General features: G+C 34.1%; 4 protein-coding genes and 1 long non-coding RNA gene across 7 annotated transcripts; 1 reads left to right on the top strand and 4 right to left on the bottom strand.

Moving 5' to 3' along the window:
• Positions 1-1,733: 1,733 nt before the first annotated feature.
• On the top strand, positions 1,734-5,836 carry LOC123909414 (O-fucosyltransferase 15-like). The gene is made up of 10 exons (XM_045960249.1): positions 1,734-2,303; positions 2,565-2,654; positions 2,760-2,853; positions 3,002-3,063; positions 3,209-3,297; positions 3,931-4,051; positions 4,144-4,287; positions 4,418-4,752; positions 4,842-5,082; positions 5,297-5,836. The coding sequence occupies exons 1-10, from the start codon at positions 2,028-2,030 to the stop codon at positions 5,603-5,605; spliced, it is 1,761 nt and encodes a 586-aa protein (XP_045816205.1). The 5' UTR covers positions 1,734-2,027; the 3' UTR covers positions 5,606-5,836.
• Positions 5,837-6,453: 617 nt separating this feature from the next.
• On the bottom strand, positions 6,454-11,728 carry LOC123904634 (subtilisin-like protease SBT2.4). Its single transcript, XM_045954269.1, has 9 exons — positions 11,544-11,728; positions 9,955-10,099; positions 8,922-9,310; positions 8,661-8,826; positions 8,219-8,501; positions 7,785-8,125; positions 7,434-7,701; positions 7,049-7,321; positions 6,454-6,945 (listed from the first exon to the last, which is right to left on the bottom strand). Exons 1-9 carry the CDS (start codon positions 11,726-11,728, stop codon positions 6,536-6,538), a joined length of 2,460 nt encoding a protein of 819 aa, XP_045810225.1. The 3' UTR covers positions 6,454-6,535.
• Positions 11,729-14,599: 2,871 nt separating this feature from the next.
• On the bottom strand, positions 14,600-15,661 carry LOC123909161 (uncharacterized protein DDB_G0271670-like). Its single transcript, XM_045959937.1, has one exon. The coding sequence runs from the start codon at positions 15,533-15,535 to the stop codon at positions 14,639-14,641; it is 897 nt and encodes a 298-aa protein (XP_045815893.1). The 5' UTR covers positions 15,536-15,661; the 3' UTR covers positions 14,600-14,638.
• Positions 15,662-19,781: 4,120 nt separating this feature from the next.
• On the bottom strand, positions 19,782-20,456 carry LOC123905603. Its single transcript, XR_006808429.1, has 3 exons — positions 20,316-20,456; positions 20,055-20,123; positions 19,782-19,851 (listed from the first exon to the last, which is right to left on the bottom strand). It is a non-coding gene; the product is annotated as an uncharacterized LOC123905603 (long non-coding RNA).
• Positions 20,457-20,890: 434 nt separating this feature from the next.
• LOC123905600 (pentatricopeptide repeat-containing protein At3g18020-like) lies at positions 20,891-24,531 on the bottom strand. 3 transcript variants are annotated; one of them, XM_045955269.1, is made up of 4 exons: positions 21,604-24,531; positions 21,428-21,512; positions 21,073-21,184; positions 20,891-20,920 (listed from the first exon to the last, which is right to left on the bottom strand). In XM_045955269.1, exon 1 carries the CDS (start codon positions 23,942-23,944, stop codon positions 21,938-21,940), a length of 2,007 nt encoding a protein of 668 aa, XP_045811225.1. In that variant the 5' UTR covers positions 23,945-24,531; the 3' UTR covers positions 20,891-20,920; positions 21,073-21,184; positions 21,428-21,512; positions 21,604-21,937. The 3 variants fall into 3 exon arrangements, with proteins under 3 accessions (XP_045811225.1, XP_045811227.1, XP_045811226.1); XM_045955271.1 differs by having other exon boundaries at positions 21,428-24,531; XM_045955270.1 differs by lacking the exon at positions 20,891-20,920 and having other exon boundaries at positions 21,070-21,184; positions 21,398-21,512.
• Between the last annotated feature and the right edge of the window lie 200 nt (positions 24,532-24,731).

The following is a 24,731-nucleotide window of genomic DNA, read 5'->3' as shown; positions in this document are numbered from 1 at the left end:
TACACTCTTTAACGTCAACCCCAGGTCAAATATAAAAACATTTTCTTGGATTTTTTTTTATAAACAAAATCAATTTATTGCATTAAGAGATACAATCAAGTAGATAATAATGATCAACATTGAGATTAGGCTGAAATAAATACATCATAGCAAAATTATAAGCGATTCTTTTAACTTGCCTCCTAGCATAAAAGATGTTGTAATCAACATTAGAAATTATAAGGGAACTAGAAGTTGAGAGCAAAATATCAAGTTAATTCGCATACAAATAGTCATTATTCAACTCATTTACAACTTGTTGACAGTTACTTTCAAAGATTACTCTCATAAAGTTGGATTTAGATCGGGTGTATTCAATTTTCAATTTTTTTTATGGAAATGTGTGTTGTATAAGTCTTTAGATGATGTGTGGTGATTATTATGTTGATTGCATGAGTGTCTAGTGAAATGAGTGCGCTCAATCTAAATCCCTCAAAGTCATTAAACGAAGAGCGAGGGTAAGAGCGTGCTTCATTACAATAGCTTCACATTCAACGGTAGTAACTACAAAGAGAAAAATCACAATATTGGTTGGACAAAGGAACTCAAACTTTCATGAAAGCATATACTATACTGAATTAGCAATAGAAAACGCACATTTATTTTTAATATTTTGTATTATCCCAATAAAATTTGCACTACCAAAAAATATTTTTCTATAAATAAAGAACATAGTGAGGCCTATGTCTCGTCCTTTTTTACGCATAATTTGTAATATGGATTATTGCGAGCTTCTTTTGGCTCCCCTTGTGTTTCTCGTGCATCCTTTTTTTTCCTTATATTTTTACTCATTCACTACTTAAGTAGATGATGAGAAAATAACATCTTCGTTACTTAAGCAATGGATAGTGTTGAGAAACTTCGGGGTACCAAAACATGAACTTCTCAAAACATGAACTCAAGAATTTTTCTCTCCCCACCCATCGTGTTTATTTTCTACTCCATTTTTGTCCTTGTATAAAAATTTCGGAATGCATTTTCCGAAGTTTCTAGTTCAAATTCGGAAAACACATTTTGAAGTTTTTTTCCAAGGCAAAAAAAATTGAAAAACTCGTTCTGAAATATTTATCCAAGTACAAAAATGAAAACCCGTGGAGTAGAAAAGAAACACAAGGGTGGGAAGAGAAAAAATCCGAACTTAATGGCTTGTATCCGCAAGGCAAGTATTTTAAAATTTTATCTTATACCCTCAATTACACTTCTACTCCCCCAAAACATCAACTTCTCAAAACACCATTCATTTTAACAGATCAAAACCAATTTCTTTTTCAAAAATCACACCCTTTCAAAAAAAAAATTGGAAAAAATACCTTAAGTATAAAAATTATTTATACTAAAAAATTTATTTCCAAAATTGGGAAAAAAGATTTATGAGAATTTTATGTGTTACTATAACTCCTTTTTTTATATCACAAAATTTAATATGAAACCACGAAACTTTTTGAAAATGAAATTTCAAGTACGAATAAGATAAGATGTTAACCGAGAGTTAAAAATTTAAGAGTGTCTAAATATAATCACCCAATTAAGTTATTTGTGTAAAGTTGAAGCACAATTCATCATCAAAAAAAAAAAAGTTGAAGCACAATTTTCTCATAAAAAAAAGAGTTGAAGGACAACATTGACAATTTTAAAGTTGAGGACCAACTTGAAACAATGAAAAAAAAATTAAATGGTCAAAAAGTAATTAAGCCTAACTTCAACGAAGTTCTAAAATAATAACTAACTTGAATTTATTTTTGTTGGCAAAAGTAAATGAAGTTCTAAAATGGCGAAATGCAAATGGGAACCGAACGAATCACACTAATCAATGATTCACGTGTTGCGTTAAATTCAATTTGAAGAAAACTAACAAAAGAGATTCATTCAATTTCATTTCTGTTTATACACTTCACTTCACCACTTTGGCGCCAGCCACAATTCCTTCAGATTTCAACTCATTTTCTTTCGGATCTAAACCCGAATCCGATAATCCAAACCATTCCGATATGGACGCTGTCCCAGATCGGACCCGGTCCAGCTCACCAAGTTCGCGAACTCCGAACCATTCTCCGAGGCTTGGTCCGAGCCGCCTCTCCAGCTCCCGCACCAGATCATCATCTTCATCTTTATGGTATCGAAGAAAACGAGCGAAATTGGTTTTGGCACTTATCGCGTTACTTGCTTTGTTTTTCTTTGTGAATTATATTATGCTTCTTCGTCTTCAACATCAACAGGATCGTCCCAATCCTAATCCTAAATCAAAACTTTCAATTTCCCTTCAGGTATGTCTATCCAATGCTTTCGTCATTTCATTTTAATTGCTTATTATTCGATTCTCATTATACATAAGTGCTTATGCTATAAGTTAGATATTGTGTTGAAAAGTTATTTTTACATATGCCTCCAATAATATATAACACATCATGACGTGTCACATTCATTAAATGATGCGGCAACATATGCATGTGTAAAAAACTTTACACTGACATTGCATACAAATTAAACTCATAGGTTTTTTGCGTTTCTCATATTTATTTTTTCAGGGAAAATGGAACAAGAATAGTAATAGTAAAACAAACCAGAAGGGAAATTATGCAAGAATGTTGGCATTGGCTGCACATGCCTTAGCAGAGGTATATATAAGCTATCAAGTTCTATAATGATTTTCCAATTGTTTGCAGTTGCAAAATTTTCGATTTTCAGTAACTCTGACTTAGGTGTTTTGTGTAATGGTACAGAACAAACGTGAACCAAAAGATTTGTGGCAGGAACCTTTGGTCCCTGCTTCTTCTTGGACACCATGTTCTGATCAGCGAAGTTGGGAACCTAATGGTATGTGTGTCTAAACTGAACTTTGAAATTTGAAATTTGACGATTGTTATCATGATTCATGTCTGTGCATAACTACAAATAAAGAAAGGCTTATTGGTCCATTATGAGTACTCACAGTTTGCTCTCTTCTATTGCACTACTTCAATAGAGGGAAATAATGGATACATTTTGGTTACTGCAAATGGTGGGATCAACCAACAACGGGTAGCTGTAAGTGTTCTTTGTCGGACTGTTATTTTTTACGATGACGGTTTAGAATTATTTAGGATTAATTTATTTGAAAGGGAAAAAACATAACAAGCTTTGTCTTAAATGATTTTACAGTGTCATTTGTGCTGATTATGAGTTGCAACAGGTTTGTAATGCTGTTGTTGTGGCCCGGTTACTCAATTCAACTTTGGTTATCCCCAAATTTATGTACAGTAGTGTATGGAGAGATACGAGGTAATCTTCTGTATATTTCTCTTCCTTATTTCCCTTCTTCGTTATCCTTACTAACACAACTCTACTCTGCTTTGTTTTCTCTCTGTCATTTTTATTTGATCAAACTTTAATATTTAGTTTCTGGATGACTTTATTTAAAAAAAAAATTGGGGAAGGGGGAATTTTTTATTAATTAAAGTGACACCAATGGTCATTTTACAATCATCCACAAAGGGATTCGAAAACTGCACCTTGAAGTTACAAGGCTAAGTTCTTGCCACTGAGCTGGCACCTCAAGTGTTTCTGGATGAATGATCAGTGGTGAAATTGATTACTAGTGGCATGCTATAATATGCACGTGAAATTAGATCAACTATTATTGGTTGAATTAAATCTGTTATTCAGACAAATATAGCTACAAGATTTATCAACAATTTTGAGGGATAGGTCGAATATATGACATTATAGTTTACCACTTCTAGCATTTATAGTCTTAACTTATTCATGTATTTGTTAGTGAAAATGGCTTATTTGAATTTCTAGTTTTAGCTTTTGTCTTGTATAATTTCCATGCCACATCTGTAGTCCATCCATGGTTCTTCTATTATGCGACTTTGTCAATTTAGCTTATAATCGCTTATTGTATAATTTCAGTCAATTCAGAGACATCTATCAAGAGGAGCATTTTATTAACAACCTGATTCCTGATATTCGGATAGTGAGGGAACTTCCAAAAAATCTACAGTCTTTGGACTTGGAGGCAATCGGCAGTGTTGTAAGTCACTCCCTTCCCTCCCAGTAAACTGATTAAAATCAACTCAAGCATATCAGTCCTATTTGTATTCAATTGTTCAAAGAATTTACCAGGTGACAGATGTTGACATGGGGAAGGAGGCCAAGCCGAGCTATTACTTGAAACACATCCTGCCTATTATACTTAAAAATCAAGTTGTTCACTTTATTGGATTTGGGAATCGCTTGGCATTTGATCCAATACCATTTGAGCTGCAGGTAAATGTCCTTCGATACTTAGATATTACAATCTAATTTTCATGATCTCTAGTCCGGCAATACTCTAGTGTTATTATCTTTCTTGATCTCAAGCCCTATTATGCTTTTCCTAATTGAGGACTTCATCTAGAGACTTCGTTGCAGATGTAATTTTCACGCCCTGCAATTTGTTCCCAGAATACAAGAAACCGGTGCTTTGATTCTTAAGAGGTTGCGCGGGCAGTCAGGTCTTATTGGACCGTTGGATCGGCATCTTGTTGGTTCATTTGGAGAATTAAATATGGAGAAGAGTGAAAAAAATTCCAAGAAAGCTTCCAAATACTTGGCTTTACATCTCAGATTTGAAATTGACATGGTATCTCATTCTTTATGTGAATTTGGGGGAGGTGAAGAAGAGAGGAAGGAATTGGAAGCATATCGCGAAATCCATTTTCCTGCACTGGCACTGATGAAAAAGACTACAAAGTATGCATCATAATTTTTTCATCTCAAACTGTTATTCACTTATTATAATATACGACTGGAAATACTTGTACTTATCTTCTTCTATGCAGATTACCTTCTCCTTCAGAGCTCAGGGAGGAAGGGCTGTGTCCCCTGACACCTGAAGAATCCATCCTTATGCTTGCTGCTCTTGGTTTTAACCGCAAGACAAACATATTTGTAGCTGGTTCTAATTTGTATGGAGGTCGCTCACGGTTGGCTGCTTTGACCAGCCTGTACCCTAAATTAGTCACCAAAGAGAACTTGCTTTCTTCAGCAGAACTCGAACCATTTGCTAATTATTCATCTCAGGTTTGCTGCTATTGCCATTCTTGTTTCATTTATTTCAACGGTGTTACAAACCTAATTAAGCTCCCTGCTACAAGAAATATTGTTTTGTGCATTCTTTGTGTTCTATTTCTATACATTGCTCCTCATATTCAATTTTCGGCATTATTGAGCACCGAATTATTTTGGTGCTGCTGTTAGTCTTTTGATCAATGACACGTAACTGTTTCTATTGTAGTTAGCAGCACTGGATTTCATAGGCTGTGCTGCCTCGGATGCATTTGCCATGACTGATTCAGGAAGTCAGCTATCATCTTTGGTGTCTGGGTATCGAATATATTATGGTGGAGGAAGAATGCCGACAATACGTCCAAATAAACGCAGACTTGCTAGTATATTCACGAAGAACTCAACAATAGAATGGCGTATTTTTGAACAGAGAATGAGGAAAGCAGTCAGGCAAACTAAACATGTACAGACAAGGCCTAAGGCTAGAAGTGTTTACAGATATCCTCGGTGTAAAGAATGTATGTGCAGGACAATTTGATTTTTTACATTAGCTTAACTGTAATTGCCCAATGTAATTTGTAACATTTTTAATCATTACTGCGACTCAATTTTTTTCTTCGGGCCAAATTGATTAATCCGTAGGCTGACTTTGCATGGGATTTATTTACATTATTAACAAACAAAGCCTAAGGCAAGAGGTGTTTACAGTATCCCAGGTGTAAAGAATGTTTGTGCAGGATAAATTAATTAATTTAAATTAGAATGCTCATTGTAATTTTTCTAACCATGTTATTAATTATTCTCACTCTTTTTCTTATGGTTGAGTTGGTTTGTTCATAAATCGCTTTTGAATGTGATTGATCTGACAGAGAATGACATTGTCTTTTACGTTTTCATCACCCTGGTAATGCTCAGCATATTTTGTTGCTAAAAGCTGAAAACCAAAATAGATAGCATGAAGACCGTGTTTAGTATTTTCCTCCGAATTTCTGAGCATCAGGTGTTGCGAAGAAAGATAATTTATCCTGGTATGGATGGCTCTTGCTCCTTGTAGTTAACATCCTCTAAATTCTTATCCTGGAGGGTCAAATCCGGCGCTGGGTTCTTAACTTTTTTCTACAATGGAGGTCCTCTGTGGTAGCCATTCTTCTGTACGAATTGTTCTTAGGAAATAATTTTTTTTATTGTTATTGGTAGGAAAGGGGAGGGTTATGCTTGCACAGTTAAGGGAAGGAAAAAAGAAAGAGAAAACAGAGGGAAGGGAGAGTAAGAAAAAGGAGGGAGGTTCCACCGATGGTTAGAGAAAATATAAATATAATATAAATGTTTATATATAAATATGAATAATGAAATGAATCCATTACAGAATAATCAAACAATAGGGGTGACAAGTTTTATATGTTTTGTTTTGCTCCACTCTATTACATTTACATAATTCATTATGCTTTTTTTTTAGGCACATAATTCATTATGTTGAAACTGGCACAACTGACAAAGTAATTCTTACTATGTGGTCCATACTTCCTGTCAAAACAATTTCACCAAAGTGAAAGTCTTCCATTGGTCGAACGACATTGATTTGTATATCCAGATCTTGTGTTCCTTGTGGACTTATGGTAAACCAAGTTGGATTCAGGTTAACTGTAGTTCCATTAGGAGCTAGAACAGAGCCCAAGTATGTCTCTGTACTGTTCCCTACATTCATCACAGTTCTTCTCACATAAATTGATCCTTTCAGTGCAGATATTGTCACTGATGGAAGGTTTAAATTAGATGGATGGTCAAATGGGCTATTGCAAGGTTCTCCCGTCGCTGTAGTTATTATATTTGCTTCGATGTTTGGCAAAGAGCATAGGAATCTGATGAAGTCTACATAATCTGTTTTAGGACAAATCAATATTATGAACATAATAAGATTAATTAATTTATTTATTTTTGGTTTTGCATGCCACTCTAATATTACTAGTAATAACATATATACCTGTTGACAGTACCAGGCCTGGATCAATGGCACGACTGGGGTTCACAATGCCCGCCCCATATTCGAAAGGAGTGGAACGATGCAATGAGTGGGGCTCATAGCCTTCGGCCATCATAGGATCTCCAAGATTGTCATACTTTGAGCTTGTTGTGGTGATTGCAGATGCTATCATAGATGGAGTCCATGATGGATTATGTTGCTTGATTAGTGCTGCGATTCCAGCCACATGAGGCGCTGCCATGCTGGTACCAGATAATAATGCAAAATTGTGTCCTGTATATATTATTTTGCCAATAAAAGAGTTGAATTTAATGTGTCAACTTTTTCAACTGCTCTTAATTTTATTCTTTTCAGTAATCACAAGGCACTGATAATAACGACGTACCTGTTAACATAGGTAGTTTGGCACTAATAGGGCTCCATGCACCCCATATCTGGTGTCCTGGAGCAAGAATATCAGGTTTAAGTACATCAGCAAGACTTCTGTTTGCATCAATGATATCTGGACCCCTTGAAGAAAATCTACTAACAACCGGTGATCGCCCTTTGAAAGAGGCAACCCTTCCTTCCCCTGTAGATGCCCAAGCACCAAATTCTGTAACAGTTCCATTCTCGTCCCTCTTTGTTTGTTTTTCGTAATATTGCATTATAACCTACATTTGAAAGTGTTATGAGTCCCACACCAAGTAAATAAGGAAGTTCGATGCAGTAGTTAAGAAGCCATGAGGTTTTTTACCTCGGAATCTGCTACAGAAGGAATCAAGGTACCAGAAATAGCAAAGGGAATTGCCTCTGCAATATAATCGCCATAGCTCGGGTTTGCAGTCAGAATAAAACCCTCAAATTTTAGGGCCTTGGCGGTGTCGATAATGTTAGAAAGTGTTGAGAATCCATTAAGGAATCCTTCCGAGAAGTTGCAGATAATGACACTTCCAAACACTTTAGTAGGATCAAAAGCTTCTGGATGTTGACACTCTTCTATGTACTCCGATGTCCTTGGAAATGTTCCATTTGTTTTTAGTGCATCCTTTGCTAATACAAGTTTATGGTAAACTGTCCCATTTCCAAAAGTTGGTCCTGTAGAAAATATATGCATTATTAATCATGCCAACATTAACAAGTAATATTTCTGTTATATTTTGCATGAATAAAATAGTACTTAAGAAGTACCTGATAGTCCAACGCCATCAACCATTGTGCCATTTCCAAGAATAATTGAAGCAAGATATCTTCTGTCTGTGTTGCACGCGGCAACACCGACACTCCAAGGACTGAATGACACTACAGTTGAAGATAATGGACCACTATTACCTGCAGCTTGTGCCACGAAAACTCCCGCTTTTCTTGCAAATAATAAGGTAATATCAAAGATGCTGAGAAATGTCAATGTATCTTCTGTTGGTTTACTTGGTCCAATAGATAGTGATATGATATCTACCCCATCTTGAACAGCCTGCACAAATAAAAAAATCACTCCTTAATTCAATTTTCTAATTTTGTCAACAATTTATATTTTGTGTATTCAATTTTCTTTGCTGGTTTAATTTTTTCATTATGTTATTTGAGTTGCTTGATGGATTATAATTAGCATGAGAACAGAATGGAAACTTACTTGATCGATAGCTGCAACAGCATCTGCTAGAGTTCCCACAGATGGATAGATAGCTTTATAAACAGCAATCCTTGCACGCGGTGCCATTCCGCTGGCTCGTCCATAGCAAAAACCATTTACTATAACAGGAACATCAGCATTTCCAGCAGCAATAGATGACACATGACTAAAACCAATCAAACAAAACAAGACAAATCTCAATTAATGTCACAACCAACAAATACATAATAAAACAAACATTGAGGATACCACCAAAATTACCTGCCATGTCCATCAGCATCATAGGGGGAAAGAATATCCACAGAAGCATTAAAGGTAGGACTAGCTTGAGCACCAGATGAAAAATATTTAGCTGAAATAATCTTTCCATTGCAAGAACCAGGTGGAAAGTGTGGACCAGTCATACAAGCACCAGAAAAGTGAGAGACATTTGAAGTGAAAGGTTGAGAACCAAAACTTGGATGAAGTGGATTAATGCCACTGTCAATAACACCGATAACAACTCCATCACCTGCATTTTTTTCTCCTCCTTCTTGTGCCCATACTCCTCGTGGTAACTTGAGAAAATCAGGAGTGTATGTTGTCAATAGTTTCACTCCTCTGTCTTTCTCTACCAACTTCACTCCTGGTGTAGCTCTCAGTCTTTTTGCCTGATATTTTTTGCCAATCAATTCAACAACTTTAGTGTATGTACTATAGGGACTGCATTAAACCCATGCCCCTCTATGAGTGAATGTTGGGAGTTCAAATTTAGGAAAATTTCTCAAATATATATGATATTCATTAAAATTAGTCACAATTTGCCATTAAAAAAAAGACGCAATTTGTGTTTAAAATCGCAGTTAATTATGTTAAATAGATGGTTATTGGGCTGCTCTAGGACACTCTTATATAATATTTGTTAACCATCAAGTGGACTGCATTAATATTCTATTTTTTTGTCAAATTATTTCAAAATTATGAATTAAAATATCATGATGGCTGCTCTTCGCTTCCACATTGCTCACACTAAAAAAAAAATACTACCGCAAGAAATCTAAGGACATGAGAGATTTCTGATCAATTTAGGAAGGGGGCAAATAGCAATTATAAAAAATCATTTCTATTTTATGGGAAAAATAAAAATTATTGGACATTTGCAAGTACATTTTTTTACTTTGTAGGGGTAACATCCCATGCTACTATATGCATGCATGCATGCATGCATGCGTCACTAAATATAAATAAAGGTTAATTCTCCAATACACATATTTAATGATTGAAATGGATATGGAAATACAGTAAGAATAGGTACCTGGGAAGGTGTTGTGTGGACAGAGAAGCCATTGATTATGTGTTTGTAGCTGTGGAGTTTATTGTAACTTCCATTTTTCAAAGTGCTTTGTAGAAGCGTATTGTGAGTTGCCAATAAGTGTTTTTCACGTGCCTTCGAAGCTTCTCTATTTAATTAGCCACACAAAAAATGTAAATTAAGATATAGGGTCAAAATTGTTGATTGATCTTGGGCTTATTTATTGCCCTATTTTTAATTATAAAAAAAATTGTTGATTGAAGACCACTTGAAACAAATTTCCAAAAAAACAAAATATATGTCTTAAATAAGCATCAATACTAAATAAAATTTCATTTGGTTGAAGATGTCACTTGGGGGGTTTGGATTGTTGAACTTGGTTTAAATTAAAAATGGACGAAATTGAAAGAAAATACCAATAACAAAAAATCTTGGTAAAAATAACTCAATTGGTACAAGCATTGCATGAAATATATAGGGTTTAAAGTACTTCCACTTATTCATTTTAAAAAGTGTAATTCTAACAAAAATATATATACCAACAAAACAACTACTAGCTAGCTAGTATATTAATATTTGTTGACAAAAAAAATTAGAATAAAGTTCTGTCGAAAAAACATTAAATATTCCCCCCTTCATAAATATCTTTTTTGGCATGTGTAAAAAAATTGTTTGACCTTGACCAAAATAAAATAATACTGTAATAATAATAATAATAATAAATTGTTTGGTAAATTTTATGAATCAATCAAATAGAGAAAATAATAAAAAGAGAGTGACACTATTAGAAAAAATAAAATATATTAGATAAAAATGAAATATATTAAAAAAAAGTCAATCACCATGATTTCTTTTTTGTCTCAAATTTCAACTTCTACATATAAAATGCAATGTCTCTATCAACTGAGTTAAACTCACGGGACTTAATGATCACTATAATTCTATTGCGCTTGATTTTTTTTCTTTCTTCTGATTATTTATAATAATATTAATTTTTTACTACTTCGAGTGAGATTGTCAAAACTTGAATCCGCTAGATATAAGGTGCAATGACGGCCGGAATTGCTAGATCTAGCCTCTCGAAATCTATGTTGCATCATGCAACCGTCGTAGGGGATTCAAATCTAGATTGTTATGAGGTGAAGAAAAGATAAAGTAATTTGAGCAATCATATAAAGTTACTGCTAAAAAGAAATTACATGAAAAATTTTTGTGATAGAAAAAAAATGAAGGATTGTTAAGATTTGGATTTCATATATCAAGGATGCACCAACCGTAAGCACTAATACATCTATTGAGAAAAAAATTCTCCAAAAATCTAACGATGCTACAAATGTTTTATCGTGCAACTTATGCATAAGATTCAAATCTATTGAGGAGGATATATAATAAATTGAACAATCATATAATGCGATCGATGATGGTTGAAAAAAAAAAGAAATTTCTCTCTAATATCATCGTCACTAAAGTCGGCGACGAATATAGAAGAAAATTCTCGCTTTATTTCTCTAAATTGTATTCTCTCTAACTAATCTAATTCTTTTTAGTAGTGAGTATATAAGCTTAATTTATAGTTTATATTATATTGTAACCTGCTGAGGTGAACCATTGATGAATCATCATTTTGTGAAGCTCCATGAAATGCAACCGCATCTCCTTCCAATAAGACCAAGTATATAGATCGATCTTCTTGAGAGCAAAAAGTTATAGAAACCAAGAAGATAAAAATGAAAGTGATTAGGGATAATAGTAAAGCTATGGAACTCATTTTGACCATGGTGTGACAAAGGGATTAACAAAAAAAAAACTTTGGCTTAATTAAACTGAATGTGATGAAATTTATAAACGATAGGAGTGGAGATAACACGTTTTAACATATGTTATAAGTTGATTGTATGACAAATCTTGTAAAATATGCAACTATATATAATAAATTACCTCACTAAGAACGTGAACAAAATAATAATTTGGATTTCTAAGCAAATATGGCATGTCTTAGTCCAACACTACGTACACATTATATGTGAGTATTTTATTTTTTGGTCAAATATGTGAGTATTTATTTGGTCTAACATTATATATTATGTGAGTGTAGATGTATTAAAATATTAATCAGTATTTATTTGGTCTTACTTTTTCCATATAAAATGATAATTTGTTTTAGAATTTTTGTTATGTTATAATACGTTTTACATCATTCGATCGCGTAAACATATATGCTCTCACACTAAACATGCAATCTCCCCCACATGAACAATAACCGGCACACACCTTCACGTGTTTTTGATTTTGATTTTGATAAATTGATTAAGCAATAATTTCTATCTCAATTCTAGACATAATCTATTAAAAAAAAAAATTCATACACAAAATGTACGAACAAAAAACAGAAAATTTTTATATGATATTTTAATACTAAATACTATTATTCTTAAAATTGATGATTTTAAAATTTATATATTATTTTTAGTAAATTTTTTATTATTATTTATATATTGATAAAAAAAATCAAATACTAAATTAATAAATTTTATAATAATATGTAGTACCGCCGATAATATGTATTAGTCAAAATAGTTTTTATTTTGACAAGAATTAGTCAAAATAGTTATCATTAAACATATTAATATCAACTTCACTATCACCAAAAAAAAAAAAAAAATATCAACTTCACCAAAATATATATTAATAACAAGTTATAGATAAAACTATATCTTATTAATGCAATAAATTACAAAATTTTAGTCCACTCTAGTTCAACTGGCAGAAATGTCAAAATTGCTAGTGTCGGATGTCAAGATCGGGGTTCGAACTCCAGTCCATCCACTTTGTGTGTATTTTCAATGACTTTGTCATTTTATCCATCAACCAAAAAAAATTACAAAATTTCAACGGGTTTTTTCCTAGATTATAAAACTACTTTCGTATAAAAAAATTAAGAATTAAATATATTATTGATCCCTATAAAATAGCACTACTAAGGATTTTTCTGAATTTTTAATAAAATAAAAATAGTCAAGAGACTAATTTTTTCTAAATATAGTTTTTTTCTTAAACTAACGTTAGAGACTAATTTGACTAATGAATTTAAAGAGTTGGGGATTATTTTAAATTTTCAAGCGAGTTGGGGAGTATGACAGCGAAATGCACATTCAAGGATCAAAATGACGGTTTTCCCTTTTAGGTTGGTCCCTCGAGCCAACTCAGCATGCTGATGTGTGTCAAAAAAAAATGTCAGATCAACTTTTTCGTTGAGTTAATGACCAAATTACTAATGAAGTGCAGATTTGGGTATTATGTAGTAGTTTTTCCTCAACGAGGATTAGAATGACAACGATATGCATATTAAGGGTGTGTTTGGTTGTGAGAAGAAAGTGCGAAGAGAGAAATAGGTGAGAGAGAGTGTAAGAAGAGAGAAAAAGATGAAAAATAGAGTAAATTTGATGTATTGTTTGGTATAAGAGAATAATAAGGAAATAGAGAAGAAAGAAATGTTAATTATTTTTAGAAGTACCAAAATGCCCCTAATATTAAAACCTTCAATAAAAACTTAATTTTTTTTATTCAAGACTACTTAATTTCATTTTGTATTTAAATTCATTTATCAAATCATAATAATGCTTGAAAAAAAATTATCAAGTCATAGCTTAATTCAATTTAATAGATTAGGTTAATTTTAACAATTTTCAATTTACAATAAGGAAGACATATTATATTTAATTTCTAATATAACCTAAAAATAAATTAGAACGTCTATTTTTTTAATAAAACAAAGTGAAGAAATAAACATCAAAACCCTCGATCAATTATATTATGCATTCATCGCCTTCCAATTCCATGGCTAATGCTCCACCTACCCATCTCTTTACTTGATAAAAAATTAAATACCTGAATCGTTTTACACTGACCGTACATATCCTAAAAATTAATGGATTTTCATTGGATATATGTGTAAAATTATTTTACACTAACTGTACATATCCTATAAATCCCTTAAAAAATTATCGCAAAACAACAAACAAAATACATATTATTAAAAAAAAAAAGAATATACTCCTAGCATCCATTAATTTACATTTTTTTAAATAATGCCTTAATTTAAAAAATACACTGAGTACCAACGTTAACAAGTAACTACTAAACCAGCGATAAAATCATACTAATTACATATTATTCTGAATTGAACTGAGCCCCAACTGATTTAGAAACACAAAGATCTAATGCGTCCACTCTAGATAGCTGGAACAACCAAATCCTTACAAATTTGTAACATCTTTACAACAAATGATTGATTGCTCCTCATGTGGGCCTATATAAACACCCCCTCAATTTCAAGAAGTGCTAAGGTACACAAATCTTATATATTCCAATCCTTGAATCTATTTCTTCAAGTTCTCATACTGTTAAAGTGTTTGAAGGTATCCATTAACTTTAACCTTTTGATGATTTTTTTCTCGACGTCGACCACTGATTTTGATCACTTTAGATCACATATATTAGGCGTAAATCATCAAATTAGTCTCTGACTTTGTAAGACATTCTCAAACTAAGATTTCAAAAGGTTTCAAACTAAGTGTCTTGAAGCTGTCTTGGATGATCTTCTTTACCGAACAAACTAATTAATTTAATGGTTACTCCTTATCACTGTCACATGCATATTCAGTGTTGCATCAGCTAAAAAAAATGACTAGTGAGAAGTTAGTACGGTTTTCTTGGTGAAGAAGGTGCGCAGATTAAAAAGCTTACCACCACCAACACTGTTCTCCTTCTCACTACTGTCATTGTACCCAATAATACACATTGGAACGTTCAAATTCAAAACCTTATCTTTGGCGCTACCACCTCCGGCGCCTTTTGAAGCAAGCCTACTCCGACGAGTACTCGTGGTGGTTTCTCTTTTGGACTTATCAGGTTTAATGGACACTGATAGTGAAGTGTTCTTGGTGGCAGAGCATCCTCCACGACGAACCTGCCAAACCGGGCTACTCCTTCCCAAATGAACCCCCGCCCGACCTGGACTACTTGGCCACTTCCTTGACTTGGAATCTCCAGCGGAATTGCTCCTCGAGCATGGCGCGCTGTTTACTTTCCGGGAAACTGGAGCTCCGGTGAATGATTTGGGTTTTGTGGTAGAGTTTCCAGCTGACCTACTCCGAGAGAAAGGCCATAAATTGATATTGAGCTCAGCTGAGGAGGAAACCGAAACACCAACACCGCCACCGTTTCCAACTCTCTTATCTTTTTTCTTAACTTTCTCTTCTGTGTTGTTGTGTTTCTTCCTGAAGATATCTTTCCATCGTTTGGAACTGGATGATGTTGTTGTTGTGGTGGTGGTTGAGTCGGAGGTTATTGCAGGGGATGATGAGTCGGGTTTCTGATGACGGTCGGGTTTGTTTTTGGTTGAAATGAGATGGAGGGGAAGGATGACTCCGTCGTGGAAGAGTTGATCCGCGGGAAGGATGTTGGGTTGTGGGAAAGAGGGGTTTCTTAGCATCCAGAATTCGAATTCTGGTGAATTAATACTTCTACTTAAACTTGATGATAGTAATGGTGGTGAGTGTGTTTGTGAGGTTTTGGTGTCCATGGAATGAAGATTTTAGGGTTGGTTGTGTTGGGAAAATATGCTGCTATGTTTAGTTTTGGAGAGTAATTGGTACAACAAAGCATTAAAGAAAGAAAGGCTATGAAGCACTACTCCTAATATAAGAGAAAAAAGTTGGATTATCAAATTTAAGAGTAAATGACCAATCTTTTTTTTTTAAAAAAATAACCCTAGAAGGTGATTTTATTGGTATGATTAGTATATGCTTTTAGTCCACCTTAATAATAATAAAAAATATATACTGCTGTCAATAACTAGCTAGCTAGTATATGCTTCATTACTGTTAGAAATCGACATCCTTAAATACCAACAAGTAGTATTAATAATTGTGTGACTATGTACCATAAAATTAAATAGATGGTGATGGGAAAATGACCCTCTTGTTGGTTAGTGAGTGTTTTGCAAATGTAAAGAGTATATTTACTAAATAATTATTTGTAAGTAAATAGAACATATATATGGTTGAATCTGAATCACTCAACGAATTGCTTGCCACATTATATGCAACGTTAATTTCTCCTACCAACATCATGGAACAAAGAAAAATGGAAATCACCATACCCAACTTGTGACTTTAATTCCTATGATTACTCATGTCATGATGCTCTGTTTAATAATTTCATTTGCAGTTTTACGTACTGTTGATCACATGTGATGTGAGGGCAAATATAACTTACCTTTATACCATGGTCCATGGCGATCTTGTTTTCAAATATTTCAGCGCCAATTTTGAATTGATCAAACAATATACTATGTAGTTTATATACATGCAATAAAATAATAAAATTTAGTACTATAGGATATGTGATATGTACATTAAGGATATGTGATATTGAGAAAAGGTAACATGATACATCAAAATCAGGTAACATGATACATCAAAATCAGACTATTATTAAGGTTGTCACGTAGTGCATAGAAGGCAAGCATTCAACTACACTAGAGTTTAGTTCAATATCGATATTCTAATAAGTAAAATATAAAAGCTAAATTAAACAAATAAAAATGTGCTTATTTTATGGAGAAAAGAAGCCAATTATTTGTCTGATTGTGCTTATTTTATTTGGTTCCAAAGTATCACAACTATCCATGATCATATGTACAATATCCAACCAAAAACCAACACAACCCCCAATAATCATGTTCGTGATTCAATGAGTCGATACATGTTTACCTAGTCATGCTTATTTAACCAACATTTTTTAGTCCCCTATGTTTGTATCTGAATGTATGAATGTGTTTAGAGGAGACAAAGTAAGAGACAAACGTGTTTTCATGTACGTTTACAATGACCTAAAGCCGTAAAGTGTCTTGTTAATTATCATACCCAATGCCAAATTTGATAACACAATGTTTTAGCATTTGACTCAACTACCCCACCAATGTTTAATCATCAACTAGCTAGGATTTCAAGCTATTGATATGACCATATATTGTTAATCTAAATGTTAAATATGCTTGGATCTCAACCTCAAAAGCTAGCTCAAATGGTGAAGTTGCCCTCACATATTTTATACACTCAACAACCAGAGAACCTAAGCAATGTGAGACTTCAAACAAACTCCAACAACACACAACTACATATTCAACACTAAATGATCATAACACATACTGCACATAGCAATTGATATGATCATAACACAGACTCTCATTCAATATTATGCTTGCATAATCTGTCTTTGGTAATGTATTCTATTCTAAATAATATTGAATGAGAGAGTTTGAGGGAAGAAGATAATTTGTTGAGTATTGATTGATTCTGAAATGAAACACAAAATCTTTTAATAAGCTATTGCACCAATGCTTGCATAAAGGCTAAAAGGGTAAAATGACAAAGTAAAACTAGTATTTTTAAGCTAATAGTTCTACTTAAATCCAATAAGCTGATGCACCAATGTGTCTTTACTCTTTATTACAAACAAAAAATTAAGTGGACTCTATTTTTTCGCATGCAGGGAAGGGGAAATGGAAGGGAGGAAACAATAACCATGAAAATTGGAAAGGCCAAGGGTCAGGTTTTTTTTTTTTTGAATGGCAAAGATATATATTATATATATAAACAAGGAATAAAGTCGAAATACAAACAAGAGAAAGCACCAACAGAAGAAAATAAGCCAAAAACACAAGGCTACAAACACCTAACAAAGGGGAGAAAAAATGAAAGAAGAGAAGACAAGCAAAGAACAGGCCAACCACCACCAAGAGGCAACGGGACCCACAACCAGCAGCCCACCTACCGCTATCGGCTCCAACACAAGATCGGTTGCACCTCCCACTCATAGAAGGAACAGGGGTTACCCGGGGTTTTAGCCAGATACCACTTCCACGTTGAAAGTTTGACCTTATCCACCAAATATTCGACAGAAAAAGTTCCTCTCGCAAAGATGACATCATTCCGAGAGTTCCAGATAGCCCAAACAGTAGCATGCCAAACTAACAACCACCCTAACCTATTCTTCCTACCCCTCCCAAGACCTAGAACACCTTGGAAAACACTAGTAATACAAGACGTGGTTTACTTGTGTTCACACTAAACCAGTGTTCCAAATCATTAATGGCGTGATTAAGTAAAAATACAAGATGACAGTCACTCAGTCAGTCACATCTTCAATTCCTCGTATTGAAGAAACTATACACAGTTCTATCTTATCTTATCTAATCTAATCTATCTATCGATAAATGTCTAGTTCTAGTCTTAGACCATGACACTTTACCTCCTAATCACAACAGGTATATCATTAGTTTAGAGTTAATAATAGAATGCACAGGTATTTCTAAAATTCCAAACGTGATGTCTTTTTATTCAAAGCGAGGTGACCCTACTTATGTCACTCACCATTGTTGAAGAAGTAGCATGTATTTACTATCTATCGTTCTTTAATCAAACACAACAATTAACTAATCAACTTTCAGCTCTCGCTCTTCAGTTTTCCACTGATTTATCAGTTATTTTTATCAAACACAGCCTATGGAAAAACAGTGTCAAAATAGGGAGAGAGTCGAAGCAGAATAATGCAGAGAAATAATCCCAAAAATAATCCTTAGATTTACATATTTGCAAGCTTTATAGGCTTAATCAATTAAAAGAACAACTTTGAAATAACTTCAACAAAAGCCTTATTGTATTTTTTTTCTCATGTTTTTCAACCTTTTGATTGATTATTATATATATATATATATATATATATATATATATATATATATATATCTATACTATAGACACTCTTCTCACATAGTAATTACTTACTCTATGAAGTTCAACAGAAACAGAAGCACTAAATGTTCTCTGGTTTATTATATTTGCAGTAGTTCATAAAAACATACGAATTGCCGCCATCAAAACATCGTCTCATAGTACGCCTAGGCCTGCACACCAAGCTCCAAGAGTAGAGTGCGACTAATTGCATCAGATCCTGGGCCTGTAAATTGAATCGGACCTACAATAAAGATCAAGATCATGAGTGTTTCTCCAGTCCAAGATAAAACAAATTCCGAATTGCAGCACTAATTTCTAGGTAACTATAATTTATGGGAAAAAATGTTAAAAACACATTCTTAAATATACTTATGAAACACGGATTTTACTATACACAAAATAGTGAAAACCACTTGTATCTAATAAGCCACGGAGCATGCATACCTTGATGTCTTTTTATTCAAAGCGAGGTGACCCTACTTATGTCACTCACCATTGTTGAAGAAGTAGCATGTATTTACTATCTATCGTTCTTTAATCAAACACAACAATTAACTAATCAACTTTCAGCTCTCGCTCTTCAGTTTTCCACTGATTTATCAGTTATTTTTATCAAACACAGCCTATGGAAAAACAGTGTCAAAATAGGGAGAGAGTCGAAGCAGAATAATGCAGAGAAATAATCCCAAAAATAATCCTTAGATTTACATATTTGCAAGCTTTATAGGCTAAATCAATTAAAAGAACAACTTTGAAATAACTTCAACAAAAGCCTTATTGTATTTTTTTTCTCATGTTTTTCAACCTTTTGATTGATTATTATATATATATATATATATATATATATATATATATATATATATATATATATATATATACTATAGACACTCTTCTCACATAGTAATTACTTACTCTATGAAGTTCAACAGAAACAGAAGCACTAAATGTTCTCTGGTTTATTATATTTGCAGTAGTTCATAAAAACATACGAATTGCCGCCATCAAAACATCGTCTCATAGTACGCCTAGGCCTGCACACCAAGCTCCAAGAGTAGAGTGTGACTAATTGCATCAGATCCTGGGCCTGTAAATTGAATCGGACCTACAATAAAGATCAAGATCATGAGTGTTTCTCCAGTCCAAGATAAAACAAATTCCGAATTGCAGCACTAATTTCTAGGTAACTATAATTTATGGGAAAAAATGTTAAAAACACATTCTTAAATATACTTATGAAACACGGATTTTACTATACACAAAATAGTGAAAACCACTTGTATCTAATAAGCCACGGAGCATGCATACCTTGACTGATGTAGCAATTCGTTAGGGCCCACTCATCCCGCAAGGAAGCAAACTTTTTGAAGGGAGCATCTGAAGATTCAACATGAAATGTAGTCATTTCGCAGAAAAGATAATTCGAGCTGATATTATAACAGCAAGACTTGCAGTATATGATTTGTAAATCGACTTTTATATAACACTTAAAATCTGGAAGATTGGAACCATTTCCTGAATGTTGGCAACCAAGTATCATGGTGATTAATGAAAAGGGAGGGGGGAAACCTAATTTTTTGTGCCACATTATGGACCAGTAGAATTTATTTCCATCCCTTTAATTTCATTGTCAACCTTCTTCTACGTGGGTGAAAATATAGTTATAGTCTTGTTATTTTCGAGGTGTAAAGAGTAGATGAATATATATACGGATATACCTTCCAGCTCCACCATTGCTTTCTTAATCACAGGCCTGGATTTACCTGCATAGAAAATCACACAGTTCATAAACAAGACATTAGAGAAAACATTGAAATAAATGAATTGTGTAGCACTGTGGAATTTTAAAATTACAAGACATTGTAAAAAGAACCAGCTTGTGAATATTGATAATCCAGAAAATACATGGAAAAAGATATTTCTTATTTTAAATATATATTTATTGTCAACACATGCAACAGCACAGATACAAGTATGAACTAATTTTGTATCAACGTGGAGATAAAAGGTTATTTAATGAATAAAAAAATTCATAGAATATAATGGGGTAAACTGTGAAGCAAAAGCTTTTGTAGATTACAACATGTACCATGCCTCCTCTCCACATCCATTAGGGAGGTAAGTGCAGTTCCACCAACAGTCCACTCTTCTACCGGAGCACCCAAATTCCCAACCTGAACAAAATATCACAGGCAATCCAAGAATTTAGTTGATGACCTCAACCACAATCAATCATCAAGACAAATCTAGAAGAAATATTTAATTTGATAATCAGAAGATAATGAAAAGAAAGAAAAAGAAAAAAAACAATAGAAAAAGCACAAACTGGTGATATTAGTCCAGTCTTCCCACTTTGAAGGAGGGATCCAGCACCATAACCTAATGCATAGCAGTAGGTAGAATCAAAATTAGTCGGCAAACCACATCTCCCTTCGTACCTGCACATTTTACATGAGTGTGAGTAACTAAAAACATTAATCAATGAAATTGAACAGTCATACCAATAGCAAAATGTATGGTCAAAATATTTTCTTCTAAAAATTATTTGTTAAAGGCAAAGAATAAAGCAGATCCACAGAACCTTTTTTTTTATTACGTGACTTATATCATCAACTTGCAACTCCAAGACAGATCTAAATTAAATGGAGTACCCGAAAAAGTTTGATTGCCCTTTAAATCACCTTTATATTTGCCTTATTGCTCTCTCTTCTCCAATTCAGCTTCAACCATTTGAATAAACATTATGTCTGTTTCTATCTTAGCAACCTAATTGAGAATATACCAACATTCAGGTCTAGTCGAATTGCATAATGGGCAAAGTAAACACAGCAAGCATAGCACAGTTCCAATCAGACACCTTTGTTCAAAAAAAAAAAAAATCAGACACCACAATTGTGGCTAGTTATCACGAAGTGATTGATGGTGTAGAAGATTGCATCTCTTGGCTTCACAGTTAAAGAGCCAATGTACTTTTTGTCAGAAACTAGTTGTTGATACATGGACAGCACATTATGTATAAAACCACAATGCATGTTTTCATTCAGCACAGTGTCACATCGCTCCTAGTAACTTCATAATCTTTAACACAACTTATCTCAAACTTACTCTCTTTCAACTCTATTCCTAATGTCACATTTTATTATAACATGCATTATCAACCATGGATAGGGATTAATAACCAAGCTTCATTGTTATCTGGTAAAACCCAATGGTTTACCACCACTTGAAGTACAAGCAGAAATCCATTTCCTTCTATCCCGACTTGCTTTATCATCCATGTCAACACCCTCATCAACTGTTGACAAGGTTAGATCTTCAGATGGGGTGTTCTTCCTCACATTGCTTTGTAACTTGTGAAGAACCCTCCATGTCACACAATCAGGGATCACTCCATTCCTATTCATCTCTCTAACAATTTGGTAAGCTTCTCTTTTCAAACCTAAATTGCAAGCACAGTTGATCAGAATATTATAGCTATATATATTTGGAAAGACCCCAAAATCTACTAATTCATACAAGAAATGACAAGCCTCGTTAAATTTGCCAGAACCACATAGCCCTTTCAGAATGGCTGCATAAACAAAATTATCATGGATCCCTGAAGGCCATATAACACTCTGCCAAAAACTCTTTGCCTCTTCTATCTGATCACATTCACATAGGCCTTCTACCATAACTGTATAAGTGGTACTATCTGGAGTAATGCCGTCACCAGCCATGTTATTAAAAATCCCGAATGCATCATTCGGTCTTTTAAGTTTGTATAGGCATCTGATAAGAACATTATATGTTACAACACCAGGCTTCAAACCATTTTCAGGCATCACTTTATTGAACAGATCAAAAGCTTCATCGACTTTTTCAGCATCCAATAGACCAGAAATCAATGTAGTGAAGGTCACAACATCAGGTGCACAAAATTTACCCAATAACATGTCATCTAATACTTTTAAAGCTTCATCAACCCTCCCCATCTTGCAAAAACCATTGATAACTGTATTGAGGGTAATCACATCGGTCTGACACTGGCTCTCAAGCATAAACACAAGCACATTTAAAAGCTCAGTTGGATTGTTCACAAGACAGAGAGCTCTCAAATAGATGTTGTAAATCCTAGTCTTGTCAACACCTTCCTTAGACAACATGAGTTTAAGAACTTCCCTTGCCTTGTCAACATCTAATACACGACATAGAGCTTCCACCAATACCTTATAAGTATGCTCGCACAGCGAAAATCCAAACTCAGCTCCTTCCTCTAACAACTGATAACCTCTCATACAATCACCATCCTTGCTTAGTCCATGTATGATAAAATTATATGACACGTCACTTGGAATAAACCCTCTCTTCCTCATCAAATAAACAATTCTAGCTGCTCCGTGATACCGTCCAACTTTGCAGAATGAATCAATCATTTGGCCATAAACAACCTTCTCCGACAAACTACTACCACACGGCATCTCTTCTGCAATCTCAAAAACTTCATTAAAATACCCTAGTTTACACAAAGAATCAATCAAATTTGCAAAAGCAGCAACCTTCACACCCAATTCAACTTCCAAATCCATCCTCTCCCACAACTTGCACATCAACTCTCTCCCACTTTCAAAATCCCTTTCCTGAAGAAACCCACGAATCAATACACTGTAAGTCATTGAATTCGGTGCTAAACCACTCTGAAGCATTTCATCAAACACCTTGATTGCATCCCTTATTCCACCAACTGAACAATACCCATTAATCAAAGTGGTATAAGAAACAACATTGGGACAATGCCCACGATTCTTCATGTCGAAAAACAGTCTATGAGCATCAAAAGGTCGATGAATCAAACAAAATTGGTCCATCAAACGGTGGTAGTTAACCAAAGAGGGAACAAAACCCGGTTTGGTTTGGATCAAGGATTTGACTAGAGTCCATGTTTGAAGTGGGGTTTTGGAACGGAGTAGACGAGCAAGGAGGAGGTTACATGTTCGGTGGTCGGGAATTGAACCGGAGGAGAGGAAAAGGGAGAAACGTTGCTGGGCTTCGGTGAAACGGTTGGAGTCGCAGAGAGTGTGGACAATGGTGGAAATGGTTTGTTGTGAGAGAGATGAAGGAATGGTTGAAAATGGGAGAAAAGTGAATAATTTTTTCTTCCATTGATAACATCTTGTTAAGGTTGTTGTTTGCATGGTCGAACGAATTACACTAATCATAATCAATCATTCATTCACGTGTTGCGTTAAATTCAATTTGAAGAACGAAAGAAAGAAACAAAAGAGATTCAATTTCATTTCTGTTTATATACACTTCACTTCATCCACTTCGAATTGAATCTGTTTCCCACTTCAAGCATTTATGGTCTTAACTTATTCTTGAATTTCTAGTTTTAGCTTTTGTCTTGTATAATTTCCATGCCACATCTGTAGTCCATGGTTCTTCTATTATGTGATCTTGTCAATTTAGCTTATAACTGCTTATTGTATAATTTCGTAGTCAATTCAGAGACATCTATCAGGAGGAGCATTTTATTAACAACCTGACTCCTGATATTGGGATAGTGAGGGAACCTCCTAAAAATCTACAGTCTTTGGACTTGGAGGAAATCGGCAGCGTTGTAAGTCACTCCCTTCCCTCCCTCCAGCAAACTGATTAAAATCAACCATATCAATCCTATTTGTATTCAATTGTTCAAAGACTTTACCAGGTGACAGATGTTGACATGGGGAAGGAGGCCAAGCCGAGCTATTACTTGAAACACATCATGCCGATTATACTTAAAAATCAAGTTGTTCGCTTTATTGGATTTGGGAATCGCTTGGCATTTGATCCAATACCATTTGAGCTGCAGGTAAATGAATGATGAAATGAATCCATTACAGAATAATCAAACAATAGGGGTGACAAGTTTTATTTGTTTTGTTTTGCTCCACTCTATTACATTTACATGATTCATTATGTTGAAACTAGCACAACTGACAGTTATTCTTACTATGTGGTCCG

This window comes from Trifolium pratense, linkage group LG2, assembly GCF_020283565.1.
Source record: "Trifolium pratense cultivar HEN17-A07 linkage group LG2, ARS_RC_1.1, whole genome shotgun sequence".
In the NCBI taxonomy this organism is placed as follows: domain Eukaryota; kingdom Viridiplantae; phylum Streptophyta; class Magnoliopsida; order Fabales; family Fabaceae; genus Trifolium; species Trifolium pratense.
This window is presented reverse-complemented; position numbering and strand designations above follow the sequence as displayed.